Genomic DNA, 27,602 nt, shown 5'->3' on the forward strand with positions numbered 1-27,602 from the left:
ATTGGGCAAACATTTAGTGTGCATACGTCATTTCCGTCTCCTTCGTGCTTGGAGGGGATCTTAGAAAAACACCAAGTTCTATTTGGGCCTGAGCTTGGGAAGTTCGAAGGTGCTCAAGGTCACCTGCACCTGAAGGAGGGTGTCAGTCCACGATTCTGTAAGCCTCGACTGGTGCCATATGCCCTTCTCGATCAGGTCAAAGTGGAGCTCGATCGATTGGAAAAGATTGGGGTCATTGAACAGGTGGAACACTGAGTGGGCGACGCCATGGTCACAGTGCTTAAGTGGAATGGAGGCCTGTGTTGCCGTTGCCTGGAATAAAGATGGTGCTTAATCCTATCTGCATGTCCGCATCTTTATAACAAAGACATTACAATGAGTAACGGGAGACGAGACGAGGCTGGAGTCACAAGCATGCAACGTGCTTTATTACCTCCGCCACCAAAGGTGGATGGAGGTTATGTTTTCACCCGTTTGTCTGTCTATCTGTTTGTCCGTTTGTTTGTGAACAAAATATCTCAAAAGGTTGTGGACGGATTCGGACGAGATTTGGCAGAGATGTAGCGTATGTGACAAGGACGAAATGATTAGATTTTGGTGAAGATCCGGATTCGGATCCGGCTACTAGAATTTTTAAAGTGATTATTCACCATTCATCCGAATCCGTCCACGTTTTGAATTATCCTGTTCACAAACATAATACATACATACATACATACATACATACATACATACATTACATACATAAGAACATAAAAGAAAGTATTATTTTTACCTGCGACAAGACCTTCACATTGCTGTTTCTGTTGTTGTTTGGGATCTTGTTGTGGGTCGATTTTTGAAATGTTTATGGACCACACCCACATCTGCCGCGTGAATCCACCCACCATAGTGCTGAGACAAAATTATATGACCGCCATCTTGTTTCCTGGTGGGCCTAACACATTAGGCCTGCAAATGCCTCTGCTGATTATACACTGTCCAGCTTAATCGCATCAGATTTCCATTGGCTTTGTTTGTGTCGAGTGTTAAATTATTAGTAAGGTTTAATCAAGCCCGTATGCGCCTCTCTAAAAAATAAAGTGTTACATAATTTTTGAACAGCATTACATTACATGGTTGAAAATATAACCAACCACCGTCCACCAAACAAGTGCTGCAGCGCAGTCACACTCGGTGATCGCCGATCGGGTGCCAAACTGCCAACTGCCAAATGAGTAAACCAACACGAACAATATTTATTTCCTTTGTTCATTTGCAGATAATTCACGCAAAAATTAAAATATGTACATATTTTTGTGTTGTTAATATTGTATTATAATTTAATAATTGTCATGGAAGTCAAAAGGGAGAAAACAAAGAAGAGTACATTGTACACATTTTGCAGCCTCAGCGGTATAGTAAATGGCAGGCTCGTTCGAACGTCTGTTGGGGCGTTTTCTGCGTCACTGATAAATATGCAAAATAATCTCTTGTTTTAAAATTATCACTCGGAGCGAACATATTCTCATGGATTTGCAAACGTTTGTACAACATCAAGTTTAGATGTAAGTTTATTGGCGCTCGTTTACTGAGTGGCTTAACTGTGGCGGGAAGTCGGGAACCGATTTGAACAGGAAGTTTTTTTGTTTTTTTTTAAGGGTTGCGTTCCAAATCCAAATTTATCCAATACCCTTTCCCTTTTGTGTAAACGGTGGGGAAAGTTGAGACGTGTTTGGAGTCTCATAACACAGCTGTCGCCAAACTCGTACCGACAATGGAGCCATGCGAGAAATGTAAGTAATTGGTGTTATTCGATCGAGTATAAATTGGTTTCGGTGTGTGTAAAATGTCAGGGCCATTAAATAGCAGAGCTGTATAGGACTATTAATGGGCTTTGACTTTAACCTACAGGGGTTGATGCCTCAAGTGTTTGTACCTCAGTTATTCCCCCCAGAAGTGATGCAGCTCTTCATGCCCCTGGTTAGAATCTCATCCCAGTTCCATCACCCTCAGACTGACGTTAAATTGTGGGCGTCCCGTCACCACCATTAGGTAGGTGGAAGGTAATGATCTCAAGGTGTCTTTCGCGAAAGGTGGATGAGCTATTGCCGGCATCATGAACAAATTCCTGAGTTCCTGCCCTGACTACCCCTGGCCTGGGAAGCCAAACGCAAACCACCACCCAGTTGTAATCCTTGTTTTGGGGTTCCTTTGGCAGCACTAAACCGAGAAAGCAAGAAAGAAAAGAAAGGTGTTCAGTCATGCCATGGTGTTCTACTTGTTCCTGATAGCCATGAACCTCTCAGGGCTCGGACCATAACTGAATGTACTGTTCCTCTTTGCCGATGATACATTGCTATGGATATGAGTTCCCCAGAAGGAACTTCGGCCCATCAAGGCTTGTGCTACTCTTACCAACATATGGTTGTTTGTCTACACTCTACCCTTTTAAAATTCTCTATCCTTAAATTCTAAGCGTCAAGCAAGGAAGCAGTCCGTACCATTTTAAAAGTCTTTGCTATGACTCAGCCAGGGGTAGAACCACCAACGTCCCAAACTCGGAGCAGAACTCTCTCCATTACACCACCGAAGCTGGTAATATTCAAATAGATACAATAAGGAAATGGACAGTCCGATGTAAAAATGCGACTGACCTCGTTATATAGGAAGGTCTGTCGCTTGTGTGATGCTGAAGCTGTGGCGCAGCAGTTTGAATGTACTCTAAAAGCAAATGATGGACATCAGGGGTGTGTTCAGTTCCCAAGTTTCTTGCAAAGCGCTCGCCAAGTAGCTTAAGCACTCCATCCGAAACGATTGATAAGGAACAGCTGGCTTTACAAGTGCTAAATAGCTGCTTGGTAACTGAACATACCCTGTGTGCTCACAATCTAAACACACTTTTTATTCCACCCACCCGCAGCCTCGAGAGTTGAGCCCTTGCCTTTTTGTCAAGGGAGTTTGCAACAGAAATGGCAACAGATCATCCACCCAATTGGAGAAGCCATCTCTCAGATGCCTGTTTTGTCTGATAACCATCAAAGCTTCATTAAAAGGATACATGGTATGGACATGTGGCCTACCTGGTCAATGTACAAATGATTTTTTTTTTTAACACAGAAGGCTCAGAAGCTTTCTCAGTTGCATCTGTTTGTCTGTCTGCATGGTAACGTGAAGCTGAAATTTAGAGACCTCATTGATAAAAGTCTAGTAAGAAGTTTAATTTTCATGCAATCCCAGTACTATTTTCTAAAGGTCAGGTTTCATTCAGTATGAAGTGTTTCACCAACATGTCAAAAACGTTGACAAGGATGTGGAGATGTTGCGCAGACATTCGGAGAGAAATAGTTATTCCTTCTAACAAAGTTGTGAATGATGTCAAAGATGGAAGCGACGTCATAAATGTTTTGCTGTCTCAACAATTTAGGATGTCAAAAAATTGTGGAAACTTCAAATTGTTTAGACATTCAGAATGAAGAGTAATCACTGCACATATTACAGGACATCATTAACTAGAGAGTTCATAGAACACCTTACCTCGCACAGTCTTGAGAAACGAGGACATAGGCAAGGGTCTGCAAGCGGCAAATTTGATTGGTTGGAATGATGTAAAATGCAGTAAAATTTTTGTCCAATAATTACTAAACGGTTAAGACTTTGAAAGTGCCAATAAGGTAATTTGTGTTTTATAGAATTCAATTGAAACTAGAACAGCACTCGGTAGAGAGCATACCTCCATCAGGTTGAACAGTTTACATTTTGTATCCCACTGATAAGTCATATCTGGATCCAGACCTCAACCAAAATCGAATTGGCTTGTTCTTGTCACACACATAAAAAAATCCACCAACGTTTGTCATCCGTCCACAACTTTTTGATGCTACACATCGTTTTTGGCCATCACTTAATGGTGAAGAGTTACAAAAAAAAATCAAATATTTATTTTATCCGGATGTGGATTCAGATCTTCACCAAAATCGAATCCATTTGTCATCACACAACCAACCTGTCCACCAAGCTTCATCCGGATCCGTCCATAACTTTTTGACATATTGTGCTATATATTGCTTTTAGCCCTATCACTCAATAGTGATCCCTCAATCCCTGGTGTTGGGCTAGCGGCTAGGGTGCCGGCTTAGGATCCTAGGATCCTGGGTTCGAATCTCGGTCGATCGCTGAATTAATGCCAGGGGGGTTGACTCAGCCTGTCATCCTTCCGAGGTCGGCTAATTGAGTACCAGTTCACTGGTAATTCCCTGTTTGTCGTTGAAGGCGGCAAAAAGGGTTGGCGTCAGGAAGGGCATCCGGCCGTAAAACATTGCTTCAAAAAGGGGACCAAAAAACAATAACTACCACGGTCCCCGAAAAGGCCAACCCCCGCTTTGCGGGGAAAAATGGCCTCTAAACGGTGGTTTTTACTCAATAGTGAAGTGTCGCTTTAAAAAAATCTCGGATCCGGATCCAGATTTGAATCTTCACCAAAATTGAAGCATTTTTTCCTTGTCACACATCCAACTTATCCACCAGTCTATTACACCACCTTGTTTAACAGTGTGTACGAGAGAGCACCCACAGCTATAAGGACGAAGGACGGGAACAGTGGTGCGTTTGAAGTGAAGGTGGGAGTGCATCAAGGGTCGGTACTAAGTCCACAACTATTTGTAGCTGTGATGGAGGTGCTGGCTCAGAACTTAAAGGAGGGTTTACAGTGGGAGTTGTTGTATGCAGATGATCTGGTGTTGATTGGGGAAAGTATGGATGGACTGAAGGAGAAGATGAACAAGTGGAAGGAATGTATGGAGACAAAAGGTCTGAAGGTGAATATCGGAAAGACAAAGGTGATGGCAAGTGGTAAAGCATGTGGTGAGGTGGAAAGAACTGGGAAGTGGCCGTGTGCCATGTGCTGTGTGCAGGAAGGGTGTCGGAGTGAACTCCATTCAATGTACAATGTGCGCTGAGTGGGTTCATCAAAAATGTAGTGATCTGAGAGGGTCATTAACCAGTGTGGCAGCTACATTCAAGTGTAAGGTGTGAACTGAGGGAGCTGCAGATGGAGGAAATGTTGAGTTGGATCTTGGAGACGGCGTGAAGCTGAAAGGTGTGAAAAAAATGTTACCTAGGAGACATCTTGAATGGAGAAGGTGGATCAGACTCGGCAACGGTTGCTCGAGCCAGATGTGCATGGAAGAAGTTTTGGGAACTGAGTGGCGTGCTGATGAGGAGGGGAGTGTCGTTGAAGCTGAAGGGAAAGGTGTATGCTGCATGTGTGAGAAGTATTATGATTTATAGGAGCGAGACATGGGTAATGAACGTAGAGCAGCAACGAAGGCTGGAAAGGGTGGAATTGCGAATGGTTTGGTGGATGTGTGGAGTATCGTTGAGAGAGAGGAAGACAAATGATGGGAATAGAGCCTGTGATGGTTGCTGCGAAGAGAAACAGGTTGAGATAGTTTGGTCATGTGTTGAGGAAGGATGAAAGTGACTGGTTGAGAACAGTGATGGAAAAGAATGTAGAAGGAAGTAGAGGACGGGGAAGACCGATAAAGACTTGGCTAAAGGTGGTGGAAGAAGAAATGTGGGCAAGGGGGTTAACAAGGGGAGCTGCAGAAAATAGGGCAAAATGGAGAAGATTGTCATGGGACCCGCAAGGCTAGCCCTAAGCCCCTGCTCTAGCAGGGAAAATGGCTTTAAAATGCCTGTTGATGTTGTTGTATTTATCACATATGAGCTATTAGTGCTTGTTCCTTGTGTCCTTTTGGAGCATCAGCTGAAGCTCCAGAATTGGCTAGAAAAATAGTTTTGTTCCACCATCAGGGGGCTACTATGCTTTGACAGTTTTTGATAGTTGACAATGTGCGTGACATTGTGATAAAGGTTTAACTTTAAAACCCTGCCAGTATTTTTGTGACAGACAGGGAAAGTTGCCTGTGTGGGGCAAAATGTCCTCATTTTAGAGCTAAGTATCAGGTTCACGCCATCATAACATCGTCCTTAGGAATTTGCTAGGTATGAGATTTGGCAAGCTTCTTGACAACTATGGGACCTCTCCCTAGGTGAAATTTAGCGAGTCCATGATGCGTGAGCGTGATGTGAATTTAACCAAATTGACATATTTATCGGTGCCTGGGACCAACTTAACGGCCCATTAACATTGTGTTTGAAACACTCTGGCATTGTGAGTTCTCTACTTTCAGATGTATATGAGGACTCTGTATAAGCAGAAGCTCACAATACTCGGATTCGTATACTCTGCGTGGGTGTCTTGATTTCACTAGATTAACCCAAATCGTGGTTCCAGTACCGACTTCATGCTCTCTTAAAATCCTCCTGGGTGAGCTGTTGGCTATTGGTGTTAAACTTTGTTGGCTTTGAGACATCTAAGGAAACGTTGCATATGTGAAATTAAGTGATACTAGGTTTGCCACACGATGCGTGAGCAAAACGTGAATTTCACTCGGTTTATCTAATTGTCGTTGCTCAGGACTAACTTCACGCATCTATAGCATCATCATGGACGCACTTGTGGGATTGAAGCTTAGTTTTCAGAGTCCACAATTGATTAAAACCCATGTGCACAAACTTAAAGAGAGACAGAGACAGAGACACACAGACCCTACTGGAAGATATACTTTCATTAGGGACTCAAACACTCAGAGGTGATAATGCTGAAACAAGACATTTCGAGAAAAAGAGTGCCACATAGAACAAATTCCGACCATATATTTTGATATCGCTGCATTTTGACATTTTCATAGCAAATCCTCACTGCATCTCAAGACTTCAAAATATAACACGAATCCCTCCCTCCCTCCCTCCTTCAAATGTAGAATGGTACTTACTTAAAAACAGCGCCAAGCGAAAATTTGGACCAAAATGTGTAATTAAAATACAGCAAAGACATGGTGATTAATATAGACGATACATTAGGTGAGCAATATGTACAAATTTCAAAGGATCAAAAGCAAAATGGACATATTGAAAACAGATGATCTGGAAATGTACATTCTAAAGAACTGGACGACGAGGAGGGGAAACTTCAGTTTGACACCACACAGAGAGGCTTCAATGTGCGAGAAACTGGAAAGTCACTCAGCAACACGGTTGTCCTCTGCCTCAAATACATTTGAGTTTGCCGTGAGCCAGTGCGCTTGAGTCTCCAAACAGTTCTTACAATCCCAGCATCTGCACAATTCCATGCTGGATAAGCCAGACTTGCGGCAGGATCATCATTGCCCTTCAAAGCGTGATTTTGGAAAGTTGCAATGCACAACTTCCAGTATAGTATTGGGTGCAGGGTTCTGCGTTCATTTTTATAGCTACGTAGCTTCCTCTTGACTACAGTGCTCATCACGAGTGGGGCGGGTGCTGATATTTTGCTTGTTAATGCCAATGGAAAATTGCTGTCTGATATGACGAATGTTTGATTATGCAGTTCTCGCGCATGCATTTGGTTATGAAGGAGGTAGATTCTGCCCGCATGGCGAGGACGAGGAAAGGCAAAAAAAAACAACCTCTAGAGCGGTCTCATTGATGTCCTCCAACGTCGGGAAAATATAAAGATGGCACACAAATTGTTCAAGTTGATGAGTGAGGAGGTTGCTCAGAATGCACACCTCTTCATGTCCAAAAAATATTCTCTGGAACTCTCCCCAAATCCCTTAGCCATGACGAAGCCTTTTTTGCCTTTGCTGTGAAAAACACTTGGTGGTGTCACATCCAATGTACACATGAAGGCTGACCAACGCTTTGTTATGTCTTCATACCTGTCTGCGATCTGTGAACAGGATATTTGGAGTTGTGGACGGATTGGACAAAATTTTGTGGACAGGTTGGGTGTGTGACGAGAAAGAATTGATTATATTTTAGTGAAGATCCGGATCCGGATACCAGAATTTATTTTTAAAAAGTTTGTCATTCTTTACCTTTGAGATGGGGGCAAAAACGATACATAGCATGATGCTTCATAAAGTTGTGGACGGATTATGACAAAACTTGGTGGATGAGTTGGATAAGTGACAAGAAAATGCCAATTAGATTTTGGTTCAGGTCCGGATCCAGATCCGGCCTATCAGTGGGAGACAAAACGTAAACTGTTCAGCCTGGCAGAGGTACGCTCTCTTTCGAGTGTCGTGCCAGTTTTGTATGTTTTTGAACACCTGTCTGTTTAAATTCGATACAAGTCTTTATGAATGCCTTGAATAGAGGCTTTCAGACATTCCTTGTTACAATAATAATTGATTAGTTATGTGATTCATATAAATACTGAAAATGTGCTATCTCATTACTTGCTTTAAATGCATTTCTTCTCTGTTAGAACCTATAAATACGTAAATAGTTATGGCTTTTGCATTACTTAGAGGAAATTTATTGGCTGAGCAAGGAGACGCAAAAGCTTGCTGAGAAACAGGAGAGCACAGAAGCAGGTAAATATATCTTGAATTTATTACTGGGTTTGTTGCTTGTTTTTGGTGCATTACAGCTCTGAATTGTAAAAGTTTGTGCTGCTGGAACTGCCTTTTTTGGTACTCGTGATTTTTTTGTTTGTTTGTGTGAATTTGATGTTCAGAAATGGAAAAAGCATCATGCGAAACTGTAAGCCTGGTTCAGGAAGCACAAACTGTGAAAGAACAGATCTTGAATCATCAGCACCAACTTGAAAAAGCAAAAATGTTGCTCCTGAATAAAGAAAAGAAGTTGATTGAAAAGAGAGACGGTAAGTTTTTATTTGATCATTGGGGTTTTATTGCGAGTTTTTTTTTTTTTTTTTGTGTGTGTTTGTTTTTGACGAGATCAATTAAGGGTGGGAGGAGGAGCCGGAGGAGTAAGGGAGGGGGTTGGGGATATAGGGGTGGGAGGAGGAGCCAGAGGAGGAAGGGAGGGAGTTGGGGATATAGGGGTGGAGGAGGAGGAGGAGTGGGTGGAGGGAGGAGGAGGAGTGGGTGGGTGGAGGGAGGAGGAGGAGTGGGTGGGTGGAGGGAGGAGGAGGAGTGGGTGGAGGGAGGAGGAGTGGGTGGGTGGAGGGCGGAGGAGGGGTGGGTGGAGGGCGGAGGAGTGGGTGGAGGGAGGAGGATGAGTGGGGCAGGGAGATTAGGAGGAGGACAAGGAGTGGGGATGGAAGAGGAGGAGAAAGAGAAAGAGGAGGTCCAGTTATATCATAATGAATGGTAGAATAAGTGTTTTGTAACCCCAGCCGAGCAACAACAGGAACAGTTGTATCGGAAACTCCTCGTCACCATAGCCCCTGTGTCTGTCTGTTTTCCCGGCTGTAATTAACATTCCTAACCCTTCCCCATTGTCACCACCATGTCAAAATTGTGGTTCTGCATGTGCGTGTGTCACACAACTGCATGAAAATGGCATGACCACGCGAACAGCCTCTGATGTAGCTGCACATCGATTTGACAGAGACACGAAAGCAACTTTGTCACTGCGGGTGTGCATGTGACCCTTGAAGGGTGGGTTGGGGGGGCGAGGGAAGGGTCAGAAGTGTCATCCTGCAGGCCTGCGGGAGGTGGCCACACTATGGTGACAATGGAAACCAACAGCCGAGAAGTGCAGCAGCTGATGTTTATCTCACTCACGTGATATGACTGCAATGGCTTTAATTGGGGAGTTTTTCAGGGAAGAAAAGGAACATATTTCTTTAATTCCACGGTGATTTACACATGCTGACTCGCTGAGGGATCCTTTGTATTGTATATCATTTATAGGTAATGAATTAAACGAGGTAATTCCAATCCATTGTACTGAGGGAACTGAGATAATAGGGTAATTGGTGATGTAGTTGGTGGTAGGGGGATGGTTTCGAATGTGGAATGAAAAAGAGGAGGAGGGGGGAGGAGGGGAAGTTTGAAGGGGATGGTGTGAAGTTGGGGTTGGGAGGAGCGGAGGGGTTTGAGATGATGAACGAACGGATTTAGGTGAGTGTAGTATTAGGTGAGGTACGTTTCACATGGGAGTGATGGGATCCCACCTATTATCAGGCTCCTCGGACAGGATCCTGCCTGTTAACGGCACAGGATCCCATCGTTTCCTCGGGTAGGAAATCCTATCCCAGGGTCCTGAATGGCTTACTCCATTAGCCTGCTCCCAATAATCAGCAAGGTCATGGAATTCATCATTGCTTCGGATATAAAATCCTTCCTCTTCTGCAATGGCTTGATCTCTGATCATCAATTTGGATTCAGACCAGGTCACTCTACTCTGAACATGCTGCTTCTGCTGTCTCAACAATGGATGGAGGTCCTCAATGCCAAACAGGAAATCAGAGCTGTCTCCCTTGACATATCAAGTGCCTTCGATATGGTCTGGCACCCCGCTCTGCTCACCAAACTCTCCTCCTATGGTATCCATGGAAATCTCTACACATGGCTTGCGGACTTCCTCTCTGGTCGCAGTCAACGTGTTGCCCTGAATGGATTTCTCTCATCTCCCCCTCCTGTTCAGGCTGGAGTTCCCCAAGGCAGTGTTCTGGGCCCCGTGCTTTTTCTGTTCTTCATCAATGATCTCTCTGACTCTCTGGAAAATCCTCTATCTCTTTGCTGATGACTCCACTCTCTGCCGCTCCATACCTCATCCCTCAGATCGGCATTCTGTAGCTTCCTCACTCTCTGCAGACCTGGACAAAATCACAGACTGGTCAAATAAGTGGAACATGTCTTTCAATCCTGACATATCTCACACTCTCACTATGTCTCTCCTAAAAGACCGACTGGATAACCCTCCCATCTACTTTCTCAACAATCCTCTCCAAGAAGTTCTGTCACTCAAGCTTTTGGATCTCACTATCCGCCATGATCTTTCCTGGGAAAACCACATTTCCAATCTGGCCTCAAAAGCCAGTCGCCGACTGGGCATCCTCCGTCGTGTGAAGTCCTTCCTTGGCACACCTGAGCTCCTCACCAAATACAAGGCTTTCATCCGCAGCTCAATGGAATACTGCTCTCCCCTCTGGGCTGGTGCTCCTGCCTCACACCTAGCTCTGCTTCACGCTGTTGAAACCAAAGCTTTCAGAATCATTGGAATCTCCCGCGATGAAGCTAATTCTGAGGGCCTTTCACTCGCTCACCGCAGGCAGGTTGGTGGACTTTGTCTTCTACCGACTCCTCTCTGGCCTAGCTCCCCTAGCTCTCTCTGTGCTCTGTCCCCCAAATATGCCTACAGGTCGCACAACATCTGCCAGCAACCCTCTTCTGGTGAAACTGCCAAAATCAAGACTCTCTGCTCACCTTCACTCTTTCATTCTTCTTTTCCTCCCACCTCTGGAACAAACTCGCTCACTCTCTTCAATCCCACTCCTCCCTCCAGGTCTTTAAAACAGCTGTTCACCACCATCTCTCATCTTCCCCCATCCAAAATCTTCATCTTTTCTACCCCCGTTAATTTCACCCCAGGTCCACTTTTTTGAAATACCGACTTATTTCTATTGGAAGTCCATGTGTTTTATACCTCTCCCCCCCCCCCCCCCCCTTCCCATGCCTCCTCCCCTCAAACCCTCTCCCTCCCACAGATCTCCCGATGTCCCTGTTCTCTATTGTTGTGCTTGTGTGCTTCCCTCTCTCTCCCCATCTTGTCTCCCGCTCCCTTTGTTATATGTTTTTTTATGTGTCCGTGTTTTTTTTTTTGATGATTAATGTTAGCTCTTACACGAGCCTCGATCTTGTATACACAAAAAAAGAAAAAGCTTATTTGCGTTATTTGAACAGGTCAATCATGGATGATTCACTCTGTGATTTTCTTCACCGTTGATTACAGGTGTAATTTGGGCGATTGAAATTATATCTTCATTTTGAGGTCCATTTCAGGCAAGTCTTGGGTGATGTGCCAGCAACATTCAGGTAAATTGCCTCACTAAGGCTGGCTTGAGTATTGTTTAAACCTCTTGATGGGAAATAATGGTGTATACTTGCTATCCTGTGTTTGCAGAACTTGCTGCAAAGGAGCAGAAGATGTCACAGAAGAATGCAGAGATTCTCAATTGTATTGACATGTTCTCGGAGATCCTTGGAATTGAAATCCGGCGATTGCAAGGTGATTTGAAATGTTTTTTTTATTTGCTAAAGTTTGTGAGATTGTTGCTCGTAATCTGAAATCCCTCTTTCCTATAAAACCTCAAGATCAAACGGCAGTCTTTGTGCTTCGACATCAATATTAGCTTGAGAGAAAATGTTATTCCAGATTCCCATAAACAGCATATAATGTCACCTGGGATAATGTCTGATACAAACATCCCGAAGGTTATATCTACATATTGCACCCAATGAGGAAGGAGTCAACAATCCACTTATTTTGCATTAACTAGTTTTTGTTAATGTCTATATCTTGTTCCTGAATTTGTTTTGTTTTTTTCCCCACTTTTTTTTTTAACAGGAGAACGTTTGCAGTTTGTTTTCCATAACATTGATGCTAAAGATCTAAAGAGGACCTTTGGCTTCACGTGGTACTTTACTGTTGAGGGTGGCTTGGAAGGTAATGACTTCAATGTGCAAAGCACTGAGTTAGTGTATTTTAAACATGCCCTTGCAAAATTGTATTTTGTCCAAATTTGAGTTTGAAAATGGTTTATAACAGTGCTCATATGAACACCACAACACCACACATGTGCACGTATGGCTGTCTTTGTGTACTTATCAGGGCACTCCCACAGTGGGAGGTGTGTGTGTGCGCATGTACGTGTGTGTTGCAGTTTTTGACTATCTCAACATGTGGGTGGGTTTCATCAGGAGATGGAATAGAGACTATGTGTGTGTGTGTGTGTGTGTGTGTGTGTGTGTGTGTGTGTGTGTGTGTGTGTGTGTGTGTGTGTGTGTGTGTGTGTGTGTGTGTGTGTGTGTGTGTGTGTGTGTGTGTGTGTGTGTGTGTGTGTGTGTGTGTGTGTGTGTGTGTGTGTGTGTGTGTGTGTGTGTGTGTGTGTGTGTGTGTGTGTGTGTGTGTGTGTGTGTGTGTGTGTGTGCACACTGTTATTGCAAATGGATGCAGTGATGGACAGGAAACGACCATTATTCAAGTAAAGATTGTCGGGATGGTTTCACATGATTATTTATCCGATTTATCTACCTGGTTCAGTATCACATGATGCTTTTTGTTGATGTTGGCTACTGTGTACCACATGTCTGAGCACGCTTTTATTTATTATTATTATAATTATTATTATTTTTATTACCTCTGCCACCAAAGGTGGATGGAGATTATGTTTTCACCCCTGTCTGAATGTTTGTCCATTTGTGAACAAGATATCTCAAAAAGTTGTCGGATTTGGATGAAATTTGGCAGAGATGTAGCGTATGTGACAACAACAACAACAACATGCATTTTAAGGCCATTTTCCCTGCTAGAGCGGGGGTTAGCCTTGCGGTCCCCATGACAATCTTCTCCATTTTGCCCTATTTTCTGCATCTCTCCTTGTTAACCCCCTTGCCCGCATTTCTTCTTCCACCATCTTTAGCCAAGTTTTTCTCGGTCTTCCCCGTCCTCTACTTCCTTCTACATTAACGTCCATCACTCTTCTCAACCAGTCACTTTCATCCTTCCTCAACACATGACCAAACCATCTCGACCTGTTCCTCTTCACAGCATCAATCACAGGCTCGATTCCCATCATCTTTCGCAATTCATCATTTGTCTTCCTCTCTCTCAACGATACTCCGCACATCCATCGAACCATTCGCATTTCCACCCTTTCCAGCCTTCGTTGCTGCTCTACGTTCATTACCCATGTCTCGCTCCCATAAATCATAACACTTCTCACACATGCAGCATACACCTTTCCCTTCAGCTTCAGCGACACTCTCCTCCTCATCAGCACGCCACTCAGTTCCCGAAACTTCTTCCATGCACATCTCACTCGAGCAACCGTTGCCGAGTCTGATCCACCTTCTCCATTCAGCATGTCTCCGAGGTAGCAAAATGTTTTCACACCTTCCAGCTTCACGCTGTCTCCAAGATCCAACTCAACATTTCCTCCATCTGCAGCTCCCTCTGTGCACACCTTACATTTGAATGTAGCTGCCACACTGGTAAATGACCCTCTCAGACCACTACATTTTTGATGAACCCACTCAGCGCACATTGTACATTGAATGGAGTTCACTCCGACACCCTTCCTGTACACAGCACACGGCCACTTCCCAGTTCTTTCCACCTCACCACATGCTTTACCACTTGCCATCACCTTCGTCTTTCCGATATTCACCTTCAGACCTTTTGTCTCCATACATTCCTTCCACTTGTTCATCTTTTCCTTCAGTCCATCCATACTTTCCGCAATCAACACCAGATCATCTGCATACAACAACTCCCACGGTAAACCTTCCTTTACGTTCTGAGCCAGCACCTCCATCACAGCTACAAATAGTAGTGGACTTAGTACCGACCCCTGGCACTCCCACCTTCACCTCAAACTCACCACTGTTCCTGTCCTTCGTCCTTACAGCTGTGCGCGCTCTTTTGTACATTGCCATCACTACTCTGATCAACCATTCCTCCACTCCTAACTTCCTCAATGCCCATGTCAATACTTTGCGTGGAACCCTATCGAATGCTTTCTCCAGATCAACAAACCCAAAAAACAACTTCTTCCTCTTATCCATGTACTTCTCCTGCAACTGCCTCACAATGAAAAGCTTTTCATTGTGAGGCAGCATCTGTCGTTCCTCTTCCTGGCATAAATCCAAACTGCATTTCGTCGATCTTCACTTTCTTCCTTGTCCTCCTCTCCAACACCCTTTCCAATACCTTCATTCCATGCTCCAATAACTTTATCGCTCGGTACGAGCCACACTCCAGAGGGTCACCTTTCTCCTTGTATAGAGGGACGAGGGTACTCAGTTCCCAATCCACTGGAATGCGGCCTTCTTTCACCACCAGATTACAGATCTCTGTCATTCTCTTCACACCCCAACTTCCTGCTGCCTTCAACATATCTCCCACAACTCCCGTCGGCCCTCCCGATTTTCCACTCTTCATTGCTTTTATCGCTTCCTCAACTTCCTTCTCAGTTATCTTCTCTGCCGGTCCTAAAACTGGGTTACTCTCTATGTTGCCATCCCATTCATTCTCTGTATTCAACAGCATTTCCATATATCTTTTCCATCTTCCTTTAATTCCATCTGGGTCGACAACGATTTGTCCCACTTCATCCTTCAAGCAACTCACCCCCATCACATCACACCTCTCTTTCGCTATGTGCTTTGCAATCCTGAATACTGCTTTCTGACCCTCTTCCGAATCCAAGCGTTCTCCGAACATTTTCCTACATGCCTCCTGCGCCTTTGCTACCTCTTTCTTTGCAGCCTTCTTGGCTGCCTTATAACTTTCATGCTCTGCTGTTTCTGCTCCCGTACCCTCCGCCTTCTGCCACTCCTTGAACTTCTTCCTCTTCTCGTCAATCCTCTTTCCAACTTCATCATCCCACCACCATGTTTCCGAGTGCCTCGGTGGTCCTTTTGTCCATCCACATACCTCACCAACGGCTCCCAACAGACTAGCTTTCATTGACATCCAACCACTTTCAAGCTCAACCACATCATCCTCGACCCTACTCAGCCTCTCTTTTAATGCCTCCCTTACTGTCACCTCTTTCAACCTCCACACCTTCATTCTCGGTTGGTACTTCACCCGCCGAGCTCTCCTCGCACCTTTCACCCTTATGTCGCAGACAACCAAGTGGTGCTGTGAAACAGCCTCCTCCCCCGGGATCACCTTTGTGTCCCGGAGGTGCCCCCTATCTCGCCTACGCACCATCAGGTAGTCAACGGTTGTCGTAGACCCACCTGACGTGTATGTAACAAGCTTATTATCCTCTTTCTGGAACTGAGTATTACAAATCAACAAATCAGCTCCATCAGCAAACTCCAAAATCCTTTCACCTTCTCCATTTCTCACACCATATCCATAACCCCCATGAACTCCCTCAAAACCATCCATACTCCTTCCCACATGTCCATTCAGGTCTCCTCCCACCACAACAACTTCCTCATCTTTCACGTTTTCCATCAGCTTCTCTATCGCACACCAGAACTTGTCCTTCTCTTCATCGCTTCGACCAACCTGCGGAGCATATCCCGAGATGACGTTCACCAAGAGCTTTCCAATCATCATTTTCACCATCATCAACCTATCACTCACTCTAGTCACACTCACCACACTGTCTACAAACTCCTCAGAAAACAGGACACCAACACCATTCACGCCCTCCGGGCACCCTTGCCACACAAACTTGTATTTCTGTCCCTGCCTACCCTTCACCATTCTCACACCACTTCCCTTCCATCTCGTCTCTTGCACACAACATATGTCCACGCTTCGTCTGACCAATACTTCCACCACTTCTCCTGATCTCCCTGTCATTGTCCCTACATTCCATGTCCCAAACCTCAGAAACCGATCTCCACTTTGGGCTGCACCCTGCCCATATGTACTTGTAATTGTCATGGTTCTCTTTTTGAGGCAATGTTTTTTGGCCGGATGCCCTTCCTGACGCCAACCCTCTTTGTTGAGGTTGTGAGACCAACCAAGCGTATGTGAGAAGGACGAAATGATTAGATTTTGGTGAAGATCTGGATTCGGATCCGGCTAGTATAATTTGTAAAGTGATTTTCACCATTGGGCAATAGGGCCAAAAACGATACATAGCAGGATATCCCAAAACGTTGTGGACGTATTTGGACGAAACCTGGTGGATTGGTTGGGTGTGTGACGAGGAAGAATGGATTCAATTTTCGTGAAGATCCGTATCTGGCTAGAAGAATTTTTTTTGGGTGATTCTTCAGCATTGAGTGATATGGCCAACCAGTCGGAGGTAACCGATTGCCGTTCTAGTTGCCTCCTGTGATTAGCCCCCGATGTGTTATTACCACTACCAGGCCGGCCATAGAAAAACCCTCCGTTACAACAACCGTTCCCTTACAAGCCAAGGAAGAGTCGCTAAGCCACACCTCCAGAGGGCCTAATAGGCGAAAGCCCCGCCCATGAAAGGTGGATAAATGAGGGGGCGTTCATGAAAGGCCATGAGGCCACGCCTCTGAAGGATGTGATTGGACGAAGAACGTGGGCGGGGTGAACTGGGAGGGAAACGGCCCGATTGGCTGACCTGAAAAAGAAGAGGAAGTCGTCCGTCGTCGTCTGGTTTTGCTGGTCGAACAAGAAGCTGGCTATTTTGTGTTCTTTGGTAGGAGGACGTTTTGTGCGGCAAACACCAAGAGGCGGGTGACTGTTGGACTCACCAAGGAGCTGGAGGCTGCGTTGGGGTTCCCCAGACGGTAGAGGAACCTAAAGGAGGCTGTCTTGGCTACTCGCTACACGGCTCTGGGTGCCTTCGACGCATAGGCCTTGCGTCAGCTGTCGCCATTTTTTGCGTTTTCTGTGCGGGCACCACCAAACTTCACCATTACCATCATAGTCAGGTTCACTATGTTTTTTCGTTCAAAATTTTGGTCGATTAGCAAAACTATACGTTTTTGGAATATTCAGAGCATGAGGAATCCAAAAATTAATGTTTACATTTGCGTAGACACCTTTGCGAAAATGACACTCAGGACAGTGATGAAGATCTGTAAAAGCATATTCCTGAACGGTATAGACCTCGTAGATCCTGTGTATAGGACTTATAGTTCAATCTGATACTACCTATAACTCCTATAACAACCTATAACTTCAAAGGACTTGCAATATCATGTATTATGTAATACAGTTATATCACAAATATAAAGACAATGGTTTTCAATTACCTTTGTTTGTTGCTTTTCTATAATCCTGAGCACTATTTTGAGGCCTTTATTGGATTCCTTGACCCAGAAAACAGGATTAGCATATTTAATTAAGTCTCTAGGTTGACTAGAAGCCGAGATCGCGCAAAATATGTATTTTATGGTGGCCATTTTCAAAATCCAAAATGGCGGCCATGCAGGTGTCTGTGAAAATGCCAACATTGATTTTCAGATTCTCCATGCTCTGAAGATTCCAAAAATGTACAGGTTTGCTAATCCCAAAATTTTGAAAGAAATTATATTTGTTAACATAGTGAACCTGACTATCTTCATCACTGTCCTGATTGTCATTTTCGCAAAGGTGTCTACGCAAATGTAAACATTAATTTTTGGATTCCTCATGCTCTGAATATTCCAAAAATGTATAGTTTTGCTAATCTACCAAAATTTTGAACGAAATTATATTTGTTAACATAGTGAACCTGACTATCACAAAATAACTCGTTGAGACCAGGGCTGAGTGCCGGCCGACTAGACAAAGCCTTTTATTTCATTTAACTTTTCCCTGTGTGTTCGTATTTGTGTCTAAGTGGAGGATCCTCAACGTAGGAGTTTCAATTAGTTTTACCTCAACATTCATTTTATCATCTTACATTTATTTTCATTAAACCATTATTTGTTGCATTTCGGTGTCGTGTTGTTTCGTTGTTTGTGGGGTTTGGATTAACCCCAGTGTGGCTTTGTTTAGCAAAGGAACTCGCTGCCTTCGGACCCACGCGCTGCATAAAAGGAACTGCCATGAACTCGGTTGGATGCCTCGGGAGTAAAAACTGTTCGGATATCTGTCACTGGTGGTCTCAATCGCCGGCGACACGACAATAAATTTTCTCAGGTTTGTGATGGAGCACGGACATACTGATGAGACAAACAGTTAACACGGCCACTGAGCTTGAGGGAAGTGCCTTCACTTCATAGTATAATCTGGGTATCAGCAACGTCATAATAATGGCGCCGCTTTTCTCACTGTACTTAGCTGGGCATTTCTTCCTCCCCATTTATGCCAACCGATGGGGATTAATATCTCACCTTAATATATATTGTTATGTTTATGGGGGTAGATGATGAAATACCTGAAGAAAGTTCAGAATGTGTAGGTTTAGAATGCTCCGTATGCCGCGAAGAACCCATCTCGATGTACATAAGTAGGCCGTCTGTCCGGGTAAGAGTGTTTGCATGTCGCCATAAGGAGGGTGGTTTGTGCTAATTAATTATAGGGTCTGTAAGGTTAAATTCCCCTGTACGTGCTTGCCTACTGTGATCCTCCCTCCGTCTTTATTACAATCAAAAAAGCCAGCTAAACAACAACTATAACAAATGGACTCATTCGCTCACAGCAGCGCCAGGGCCGACAGAAACAACATTTGCCGATCGGCAAGGGAACTACATCATCTGAACATTCACGAATGACGACTAGACTCCGCCCCCCGACGACTCGTAACGAGGAGGGGGCCCTGGCCTTCGTGATTGGTGGAGGCGCGATGGCATTATTGAGTAGCGCTCGATTATTGGACAGAGTGTGATGTCAGCGGTCGAACATTCGAGAGTTATAGAAAAAAGACGCGGTCTGGCCATCTTGGTCTCACTTGTCCTGAGTTTGGTTGCGGGCGGCCGCATCTCTCTATCTTCCTCTCGCCTTGTCTTGGTCGCGCTGGCAAATGGTTGTGGTTGTGCTTCATCCTTTCATGAAGCCTTGTATAGTAACGGAGGAAGAAGAAACCGTCCCGTCGATCTTTGTCTCGGTCTTGGTGGAAGGCAGGCGTGGGTCGAGCTGGTGCATTTTTGGTCGCGTGTGCGCCTGTGAGGAGGAGGAGGAGGAATATGGTGGCGGTTTGAGGAACTATTGGCGCGTCCGTCAGAGGGAGATAAAAGCGAAAATCACCTCACGTTCACCTCACGTTCGTGTGGACTTGAAGAGGAGCTTCGCGCCATCTGGCGATTATTATTATTATTATTATTATTATTATTATTATTTTTCCCAGCGCGTGGCTGCGGGCCACTTTGTGCTGCCAGATTCATTTGACGCCCTCACTTGAACAACAACGCTAAGTGCCGGCACTATAAACACCATTTTATTTTCATTAGCTTTTCCCCTGTCTGTATTTTGCGTCAGAATGGAATTTTAGGAATTTTCATTTACCTCACCTTTCGTTATCTTTTACATTACTGTAAATAAATTTCTATTTGTTGAATTTTACTTTCTGTCTTGTGGGTTTGGAATAACCCCGTGTGTTTCCGATCAAATATGGCCTCGAACCTTCCCGCGTGCGCGAAAACATAATCCCGCCAAATTTGAAGTACGCCTCGGAGTTGAAGCTCCTTTCGGTCATTCGTCCTCTTGGGGTGTTAACCCCGGGGAAACGGCAATATTACTCATATAAATAATAAACAATTAGTTACACATTGATTCATCAGTACACCAGCGATAACCGTACACTGAACATAATGCACAGCCTAACAGTCGTTAGTAAAGCATTTGTGACTCAAGAACAACAAAAATTAATTGGGGTGTTCTTCAATAATAAAATGAATGTGGCTTTGAGCTCATAAATGCCTCAAGCTTGCCTGTCTGCTCAACTGGAACCATATCCCATTCTGTAAACTCAGTGGCGAAGCCACCCCAAGGTTACACCTAACTAGAGTCCCTCTATACTAGGAGTAGCGACAACTTACAATTTGACGCCATTTTTTCCATCGATCACGGCACGCCAAACCTGTGCTCATTTTGCATTCATCATAGTTTCAATTTTCTAATCTAGCCGTCTTTTTCTGTGCCCAAAAATACGATTCTATAATATAATGATCCTACTTTGCTCAACATCGATGTCCCCATCCTCCTCCTCCTCCTCCTTACCCCTTTCTCCTCCTCCTCTCCCTCCCCGTTCTCTTCATTTTCCTCTTCCCACTCCATTCAACATCATCCTCCTACTCATCCCCACCTCCTGCTCTCACTCTGCTGAACATCATCCTCCTCCTCTAATGCTGCTTTCATTCAGCTAGTTTTGGTGTGTTTGATGTTTGATGATGACTCAGTTTGATGGCTCAGCCAGATAATTTTGATGGTAAGAGTCAGTCTTGAGCATCCCATTCGAGCATGGTGTACATATTTCTGCTAATGTGGTGCATCCTTTTCCCTTTTTTCGATAGTGTTGGATGTTCATCCTCGCCTACCTGTCATGCCTGTCCTCATGGAAAAGCTAAAAGAGACGAAGAACTTTCGACTTTTTTTTCTTGGTGTGCGTAAAGCATTCCAAGCATCCTTGTAAGCCCACGTTTCTTCTTTCCAACTCGGTCTTTTAATACAAGTTGGCTAGATGAGATTGGAAAGTATTTCGAGGTCATTTGGGAGTCGAGAACCAGTCAGAGGAGTTTGCCCCAATCTGCAATCGTTTAGTATGATAGAATTGTGCAATTCCATTGAAATCCTGGTGTTCTTTGTCTCTATCTGAAATACTGGAATCCCCCCACCCCACCCCCTTCCTCTCTCTCTCTCTCTCTCTCTCTCTCTCTCTCTCTCTCTCTCTCTCTCTCTCTCTCTCTCTCTCTGTTTGTCTATCTGTCTCTCAACAAACGTTGTTCAGACTTTTTGCCCCCCTATATTAAAAATATTATTTGTTTAAAGGGGAGGATTCTAACACCTAGCCTGTGTATTGTTGACATCTGAACTGATGGCCTGTGATGCTAGGGATGCAGCTTCAGATCCTATATGTTATTTATTTATCCATTGTCATCTAATGTACTTGTAATTAATGTTAAGGTACACCAATGCCTACGAATGTCTTTGTCCTGGATGTGAGTTGTATGCAAGCTTTTTTTGTATACATTAAGCTGGTACCGTCGGGACCCTGACATTTGCGGGTTCCGCGTATCTTCGGTTAATAAAATGCGACCTGCTTCTACATTTGTGACCCTGTGTACTGCGTATTCGCAGTTTTTTTGCGGGAGCAAAACAAATTTCCTGCCCACTTACGGACTTGCTTGGTACTTGCTTGGTACTTGCTTGATTATTCCTTTTCACCTATGGGTAGGGATCTCAGGTTACTGTTGTTAGTATTTTCTGTTTAAGGCAAAAAACCTGGTTCACAGACAATCACAAACTCTCTGCACGAGTGCACGGGGAGCAGAGGGAGGAGGGAAGAAGATTATAGATGGGATATGACATGGAGTTTGTTTGGTTTCTTGCATAATTATTACCTCTGCCACCAAAGGTGGATGGAGGTTATGTTTTCACCCCTGTCTGTCTGCCTGTTTGTCCGTTTGTGAACAAAATATCTCAAAGTTGTGGACTTGATATCTCAAAAAATTATTGCAGGTTTGAAGACTGCCGGTGGGATCTGTGAAGGTAAGCTCTTCAGCCTCCCTCCTCGCGAGTATAACGAAGGTCCGCCATTGAATTGAACGCCTCGGAGTTAAAGCTCGTTTGGTCATTTGTGTCGCCCTGCGGTGTTCACTACAGGGTAGTCACACGACAATACTTTTTTTTTTTTTTGATGAACCTTTCGGCATGATGCCGAGATCCAAAAAGTATAATACTTGATTCAAGTCTTTTTCTTCCGAGTATAATACTCGATGGAACTCAACCGCAGAATCTTCAGCTACCTGTTTCGTCCCTTCTTAAAAGATACTCTTTCGGAGCCATCTGTGAGAGCATTCACCACCCATTGAACTATCAGACCATTTGTGTGGTGCATTGTGCTCTGTCCTTCTTCCGGTCCGTCGGGCGACGAGGCTTGCTTCAAGCTCTCCACGGCATCGAAGTTTGAGTGTTTCCCATTCGTGTCTTTGTCGGGTTTCCGCTGGTTGTTTTGTTGCGTGTGTGTTGTTGTGTGTTTCTGTTTAGTTTTGGTTTTGTGGTTGTTGCGGATTTGTGTGTGATTGGTCGTTTTTTATTCGCGCGTCGTGCGCGGCCTGGTCTTTCCGGGCTCCCTTCCCCCCCGTCGGTGTTTTGTGAGTGTAAGTTCTTTCCTTCATAGTATTTGCTTGTTTCTTTGATTTTCTTTTCTCCCCCCTGCCTCTCGCAGACATCTTACCCGTTGTCCGGCGTTTTTAAAAACAGGACAAACGGATAGACAAAGAATTCTATATTGATTCTTTCTCTCCTCCCGGACACGTGCTTCTTCGCTCTCCTCCTCGTCTCGACTTGTGCTGTGCCCCGCCCCCTGTACCTCGTTTTTCTTCCGCCTCTGCCCCTTCTTTCTCAAATCCACGTTCTCGCTTGGAGACTTTTCCCAGATTGGTTTTCTCGGTTCTGTTTGGATATTGGTGGAATATGTTTAAACCGCAGCCGTGATTTTGGAGTTTGCTGATGGAGCTGATTTGTTGATTTGTAATACTCAGTTCCAGAAAGAGGATAATAAGCTTGTTACATACACGTCAGGTGGGTCGACGACAACCGTTGACTACCTGATGGTGCGTAGGCGAGATAGCGGGCACCTCCGGGACACAAAGGTGATCCCGGGGGAGGAGGCTGTTTCACAGCACCACTTGGTTGTCTGCGACATAAGGGTGAAAGGTGCGAGGAGAGCTCGGCGGGTGCAGTACCAACCGAGAATGAAGGTGTGGAGGTTGAAAGAGGTGACTAAGGGAGGCATTAAAAGAGAGGCTGAGTAGGGTAGAGGATGATGTGGTTGAGCTTGAAAGTGGTTGGATGTCAATGAAAGCTAGTCTGTTGGGAGCCGTTGGTGAGGTATGTGGATGGACAAAAGGACCACCGAGGCACTCGGAAACATGGTGGTGGGATGATGAAGTTGGAAAGAGGATTGACGAGAAGAGGAACAAGTTCAAGGAGTGGCAGAAGGCGAAGGGTACGGGAGCAGAAACAGCAGAGCATGAAAGTTATAAGGCAGCCAGGAAGGCTGCAAAGAAAGAGGTAGCAAAGGCACAGGAGGCATGTAGGAAAATGTTCGGAGAACGCTTGGATTCGGAAGAGGGTCAGAAAGCAGTATTCAGGATTGCAAAGCACATAGCGAAAGAGAGGTGTGATGTGATGTGATGGGGGTGAGTTTCTTGAAGGATGAAGTGGGACAAATCGTTGTCGACCCAGATGGAATTAAAGGAAGATGGAAAAGATATATGGAAATGCTGTTGAATACAGAGAATGAATGGGATGGCAACATAGAGAGTAACCCAGTTTTAGGACCGGCAGAGAAGATAACTGAGAAGGAAGTTGAGGAAGCGATAAAAGCAATGAAGAGTGGAAAAGCGGGAGGGCCAACGGGAGTTGTGGGAGATATGTTGAAGGCAGCAGGAAGTTGGGGTGTGAAGAGAATGACAGAGATCTGTAATCTGGTGGTGAAAGAAGGCCACATTCCAGTGGATTGGGAACTGAGTACCCTCGTCCCTCTATACAAGGGGAAAGGTGACCCTCTGGAGTGTGGCTCGTACCGAGCGATAAAGTTATTGGAGCATGGAATGAAGGTATTGGAAAGGGTGTTGGAGAGGAGGATAAGGAAGAAAGTGAAGATCGACGAAATGCAGTTTGGATTTATGCCAGGAAGAGGAACAACAGACGCGCTTTTTATTGTGAGGCAGTTGCAGGAGAAGTACATGGAGAAGAGGAAGAAGTTGTTTTTTGGGTTTGTTGATCTGGAGAAAGCATTCGATAGGGTTCCACGCAAAGTATTGACATGCGCATTGAGGAAGTTAGGAGTGGAGGAATGGTTGATCAGAGTAGTGATGGCAATGTACAAAAGAGCGCGCACAGCTGTAAGGACGAAGGACGGGAACAGTGGTGAGTTTGAGGTGAAGGTGGGAGTGCATCAGGGGTCGGTACTAAGACCACTACTATTTGTAGCTGTGATGGAGGTGCTGGCTCAGAACGTAAAGGAGGGTTTACCGTGGGAGTTGTTGTATGCAGATGATCTGGTGTTGATTGCGGAAAGTATGGATGGACTGAAGGAAAAGATGAACAAGTGGAAGGAATGTATGGAGACAAAGGGTCTGAAGGTGAATATCGGAAAGACGAAGGTGATGGCAAGTGGTAAAGCATGTGGTGAAGTGGAAAGAACTGGGAAGTGGCCGTGTGCTGTGTGCAGGAAGGGTGTCGTAGTGAACTCCATTCAATGTACAATGTGCACTGAGTGGGTTCATCAAAAGTGTAGTGGTCTGAGAGGGTCATTTACCAGTGTGGCAGCTACATTCAAATGTAAGGTGTGCACAGAGGGAGCTGCAGATGGAGGAAATGTTGAGTTGGATCTTGGAGACGGCGTGAAGCTGGAAGGTGTGAAAACATTTTGCTACCTCGGAGACATGCTGAATGGAGAAGGTGGATCAGACTCGGCAACGGTTGCTCGAGTGAGATGTGCATGGAAGAAGTTTCGGGAACTGAGTGGCGTGCTGATGAGGAGGAGTGTCGCTGAAGCTGAAGGGAAAGGTGTATGCTACATGTGTGAGAAATGTTATGATTTATGGGAGCGAGACATGGGTAATGAACGTAGAGCAGCAACGAAGGCTGGAAAGGGTGGAAATGCGAATGGTTCGATGGATGTGCGGAGTATCGTTGAGAGAGAGGAAGACAAATGATGAATTGCGAAAGATGATGGGAATATTGCCTGTGATTGATGCTGTGAAGAGAAACAGGTTGAGATGGTTTGGTCATGTGTTGAGGAAGGATGAAAGTGACTGGTTGAGAAGAGTGATGGAAATTAATGTAGAAGGAAGTAGAGGACGGGGAAGACCGAGAAAGACTTGGCTAAAGATGGTGGAAGAAGAAATGCAGGCAAGGGGGTTAACAAGGAGAGATGCAGAAAATAGGGCAAAATGGAGAAGATTGTCATGGGGACCGCAAGGCTAACCCCCGCTCTAGCAGGGAAAATGGCCTTAAAATGCATGTTGTTGTTGTTTGTATTGTGCTCTGTCCAATCGGGTGTATGAAGGCCATAGGGTAAAATGTCAAACTAGTTTATTTGAATCAAGTATTATGCACCCTTGTTTCACTTGGTACCAGGACAAACTGACCCTTCTGTGATGTGGGAAGAATTAAGTAAGACATAGGATGATGGTTGATACTTGCTGTATTTGAATATGCAGGTAATAAAGAACCCCCTTGTCCGACCAGAGTACAAAGCAAAATGAGAATTCAAATCGATCTGTCCGAATCTCACATCAGCCAACAACAATCAAATCCTTCCCATTCTTCTGACGGAGACCATGTTCCCATGTCGCGAGAGATGAAATGGCGGCAGCTTTCTGACGTGCCGGGTGTGACCTATGGGAGGCTTGCAAATTAATCACTTACACTTCAAAACGAGTTGAAGGATTGTATGACAAAAATACTCCTGACAAATGGACAGCACTTTCAATTCGACAACATCGGGAGAACTGTGTGTGTGTGTGTGTGTGTCGCCATTTTTCTCAGATGGCCAAACGAATCTTTGTCAAACTTTCAGAGATTCGTCAGGGAGTGTTTGATGCAAAAAAATGTTTTGACAACACCAGGCATCCCTGCTAGTCTTGTATAAAGTGATAGGTACGATGTATGCCCTTGACAGCAGATAAATTCAGGTCTGTTGACCTTGAAGACCAGCAGGAACACTGACGTCCAGGACAATACTTTATTTTATTCTGGACGAATAAAGCAGCATTTTGCACCGTACGTGTTCGTTCAAAATCTGGACATTGTCCCTTCCAATTCTGTCCAGTCATTCGTGGAGGTTGTCTTTTGGTGGTACTGCTGCTGATTTCACTGTCATTGGATTCCATGCAAACTGCAATCAGACCCGGTGTCTGCACTGTCCGATAAATTCACCTTTCAGAGAACTGGAAAAAGGGCTGTTGTGAGATTGTCAGTGATTGCCGTGGGGTTGATGGGAAATCAATTGAAGAAATGACTTCAATATTGATTTCAGGTGGTCAGTCCAAGAAAATAAAGAATCATGAAACCATTAGTTGACAACAATATTTACCTCCGTCACCAAAGGTGGATGGAGGTTATGTGTTCACCCTGCCTGTTTGTTACTTGCAAAATCGGAGATTTTTCAAGTATATTGGTCGTCGACGTTGTTATTCTGTCTGTCTGTCAATCGCCTACAGGTCACAATTCTAAACCCATCGTCATGAAACTTTACCAAGTTGCAGAGGGAGGCACAACTGAGAAACCGATTGATTTTGATGTCAAAGGTCGTCTTCAAGTGGAATTTCTAAAATCGTCATTTTTCATTCGATTGACTAAAGTTGAACAGGATTTGCATATTGGGTCACTGAATTGGGAAACCATCTAATGGTCAACTAAATAAGGTCTTCTAAATAAGGTCAAAATAAGTTTTAATAACTAAATACAAGAAGACGTCATGTGGAGCACGATACTTGCAAAATCCACCCCCACCCCAAGAAAAAAAATTCCATTGATATAGCAAATTGTCCATTTCATCAAGATTAAAATTGACAATCTTGATCAAAGCTCAGGTCAAAAGGAAGAAAAGTGACGATTTTTCAGATGAAAAATGATGATTTTGTAAGGTTGACCGTTTGATCTCAAAAATAGTTTCCCTATTGAGTGACTCAATGTGCAAATGCTGTTCAATTTTCAAGTCAATCGGAAGAAAATTGAGGATTTTAAAAACTTGGCCTATGTTGACTTTTTGGCCTATGTTGACCTCAAAAATAGTTAGTGGTTAAATTCAGTGACTATATATGTAAATCCTCTTAGAATTTCAAGTCAATCAAATAAAAATTGGGGATTTTCGAAATTCGGCCTATGTTGACCTTTTGGCCTATGTTCACCTAAAATATAATTTGTGGTTGAATTCAGTGACCAGATATGCAAGTCATCTTCAAATTTCAAGTCAATTGGATGAAAATTGATGATTTTAGAAATTTGGCCTATGTTGACCTTTTGGCCTATGTTGACCTCAAATATACTTG

At 44.4% G+C, this 27,602-nt stretch overlaps 1 protein-coding gene across 1 annotated transcript; it reads left to right on the plus strand.

Annotated features, from left to right (window-relative positions):
• Nucleotides 1–1,397: 1,397 nt before the first annotated feature.
• SPC25 (SPC25 component of NDC80 kinetochore complex) lies at nt 1,398–21,640 on the plus strand. Its single transcript, XM_078782149.1, has 7 exons — nt 1,398–1,775; nt 2,903–3,043; nt 8,337–8,402; nt 8,546–8,692; nt 11,905–12,009; nt 12,349–12,447; nt 20,889–21,640. The coding sequence occupies exons 1-7, from the start codon at nt 1,757–1,759 to the stop codon at nt 21,005–21,007; spliced, it is 696 nt and encodes a 231-aa protein (XP_078638275.1). The 5' UTR covers nt 1,398–1,756; the 3' UTR covers nt 21,008–21,640.
• Nucleotides 21,641–27,602: the final 5,962 nt, after the last annotated feature.

The sequence above is a fragment of the Myxine glutinosa genome, chromosome 7, assembly GCF_964187855.1.
Source record: "Myxine glutinosa chromosome 7, kmMyxGlut1.1, whole genome shotgun sequence".
Lineage (NCBI taxonomy): Eukaryota > Metazoa > Chordata > Myxini > Myxiniformes > Myxinidae > Myxine > Myxine glutinosa.

Excerpts from the sequence above, each read along its gene's own strand:
- SPC25 (XM_078782149.1), top strand. Across the intron at positions 8,693-11,904 it reads GTTGATTGAAAAGAGAGACG|AACTTGCTGCAAAGGAGCAG; the intron begins GTAAGTTTTTAT and ends CTGTGTTTGCAG. Across the intron at positions 12,010-12,348 it reads TGAAATCCGGCGATTGCAAG|GAGAACGTTTGCAGTTTGTT; the intron begins GTGATTTGAAAT and ends TTTTTTTAACAG.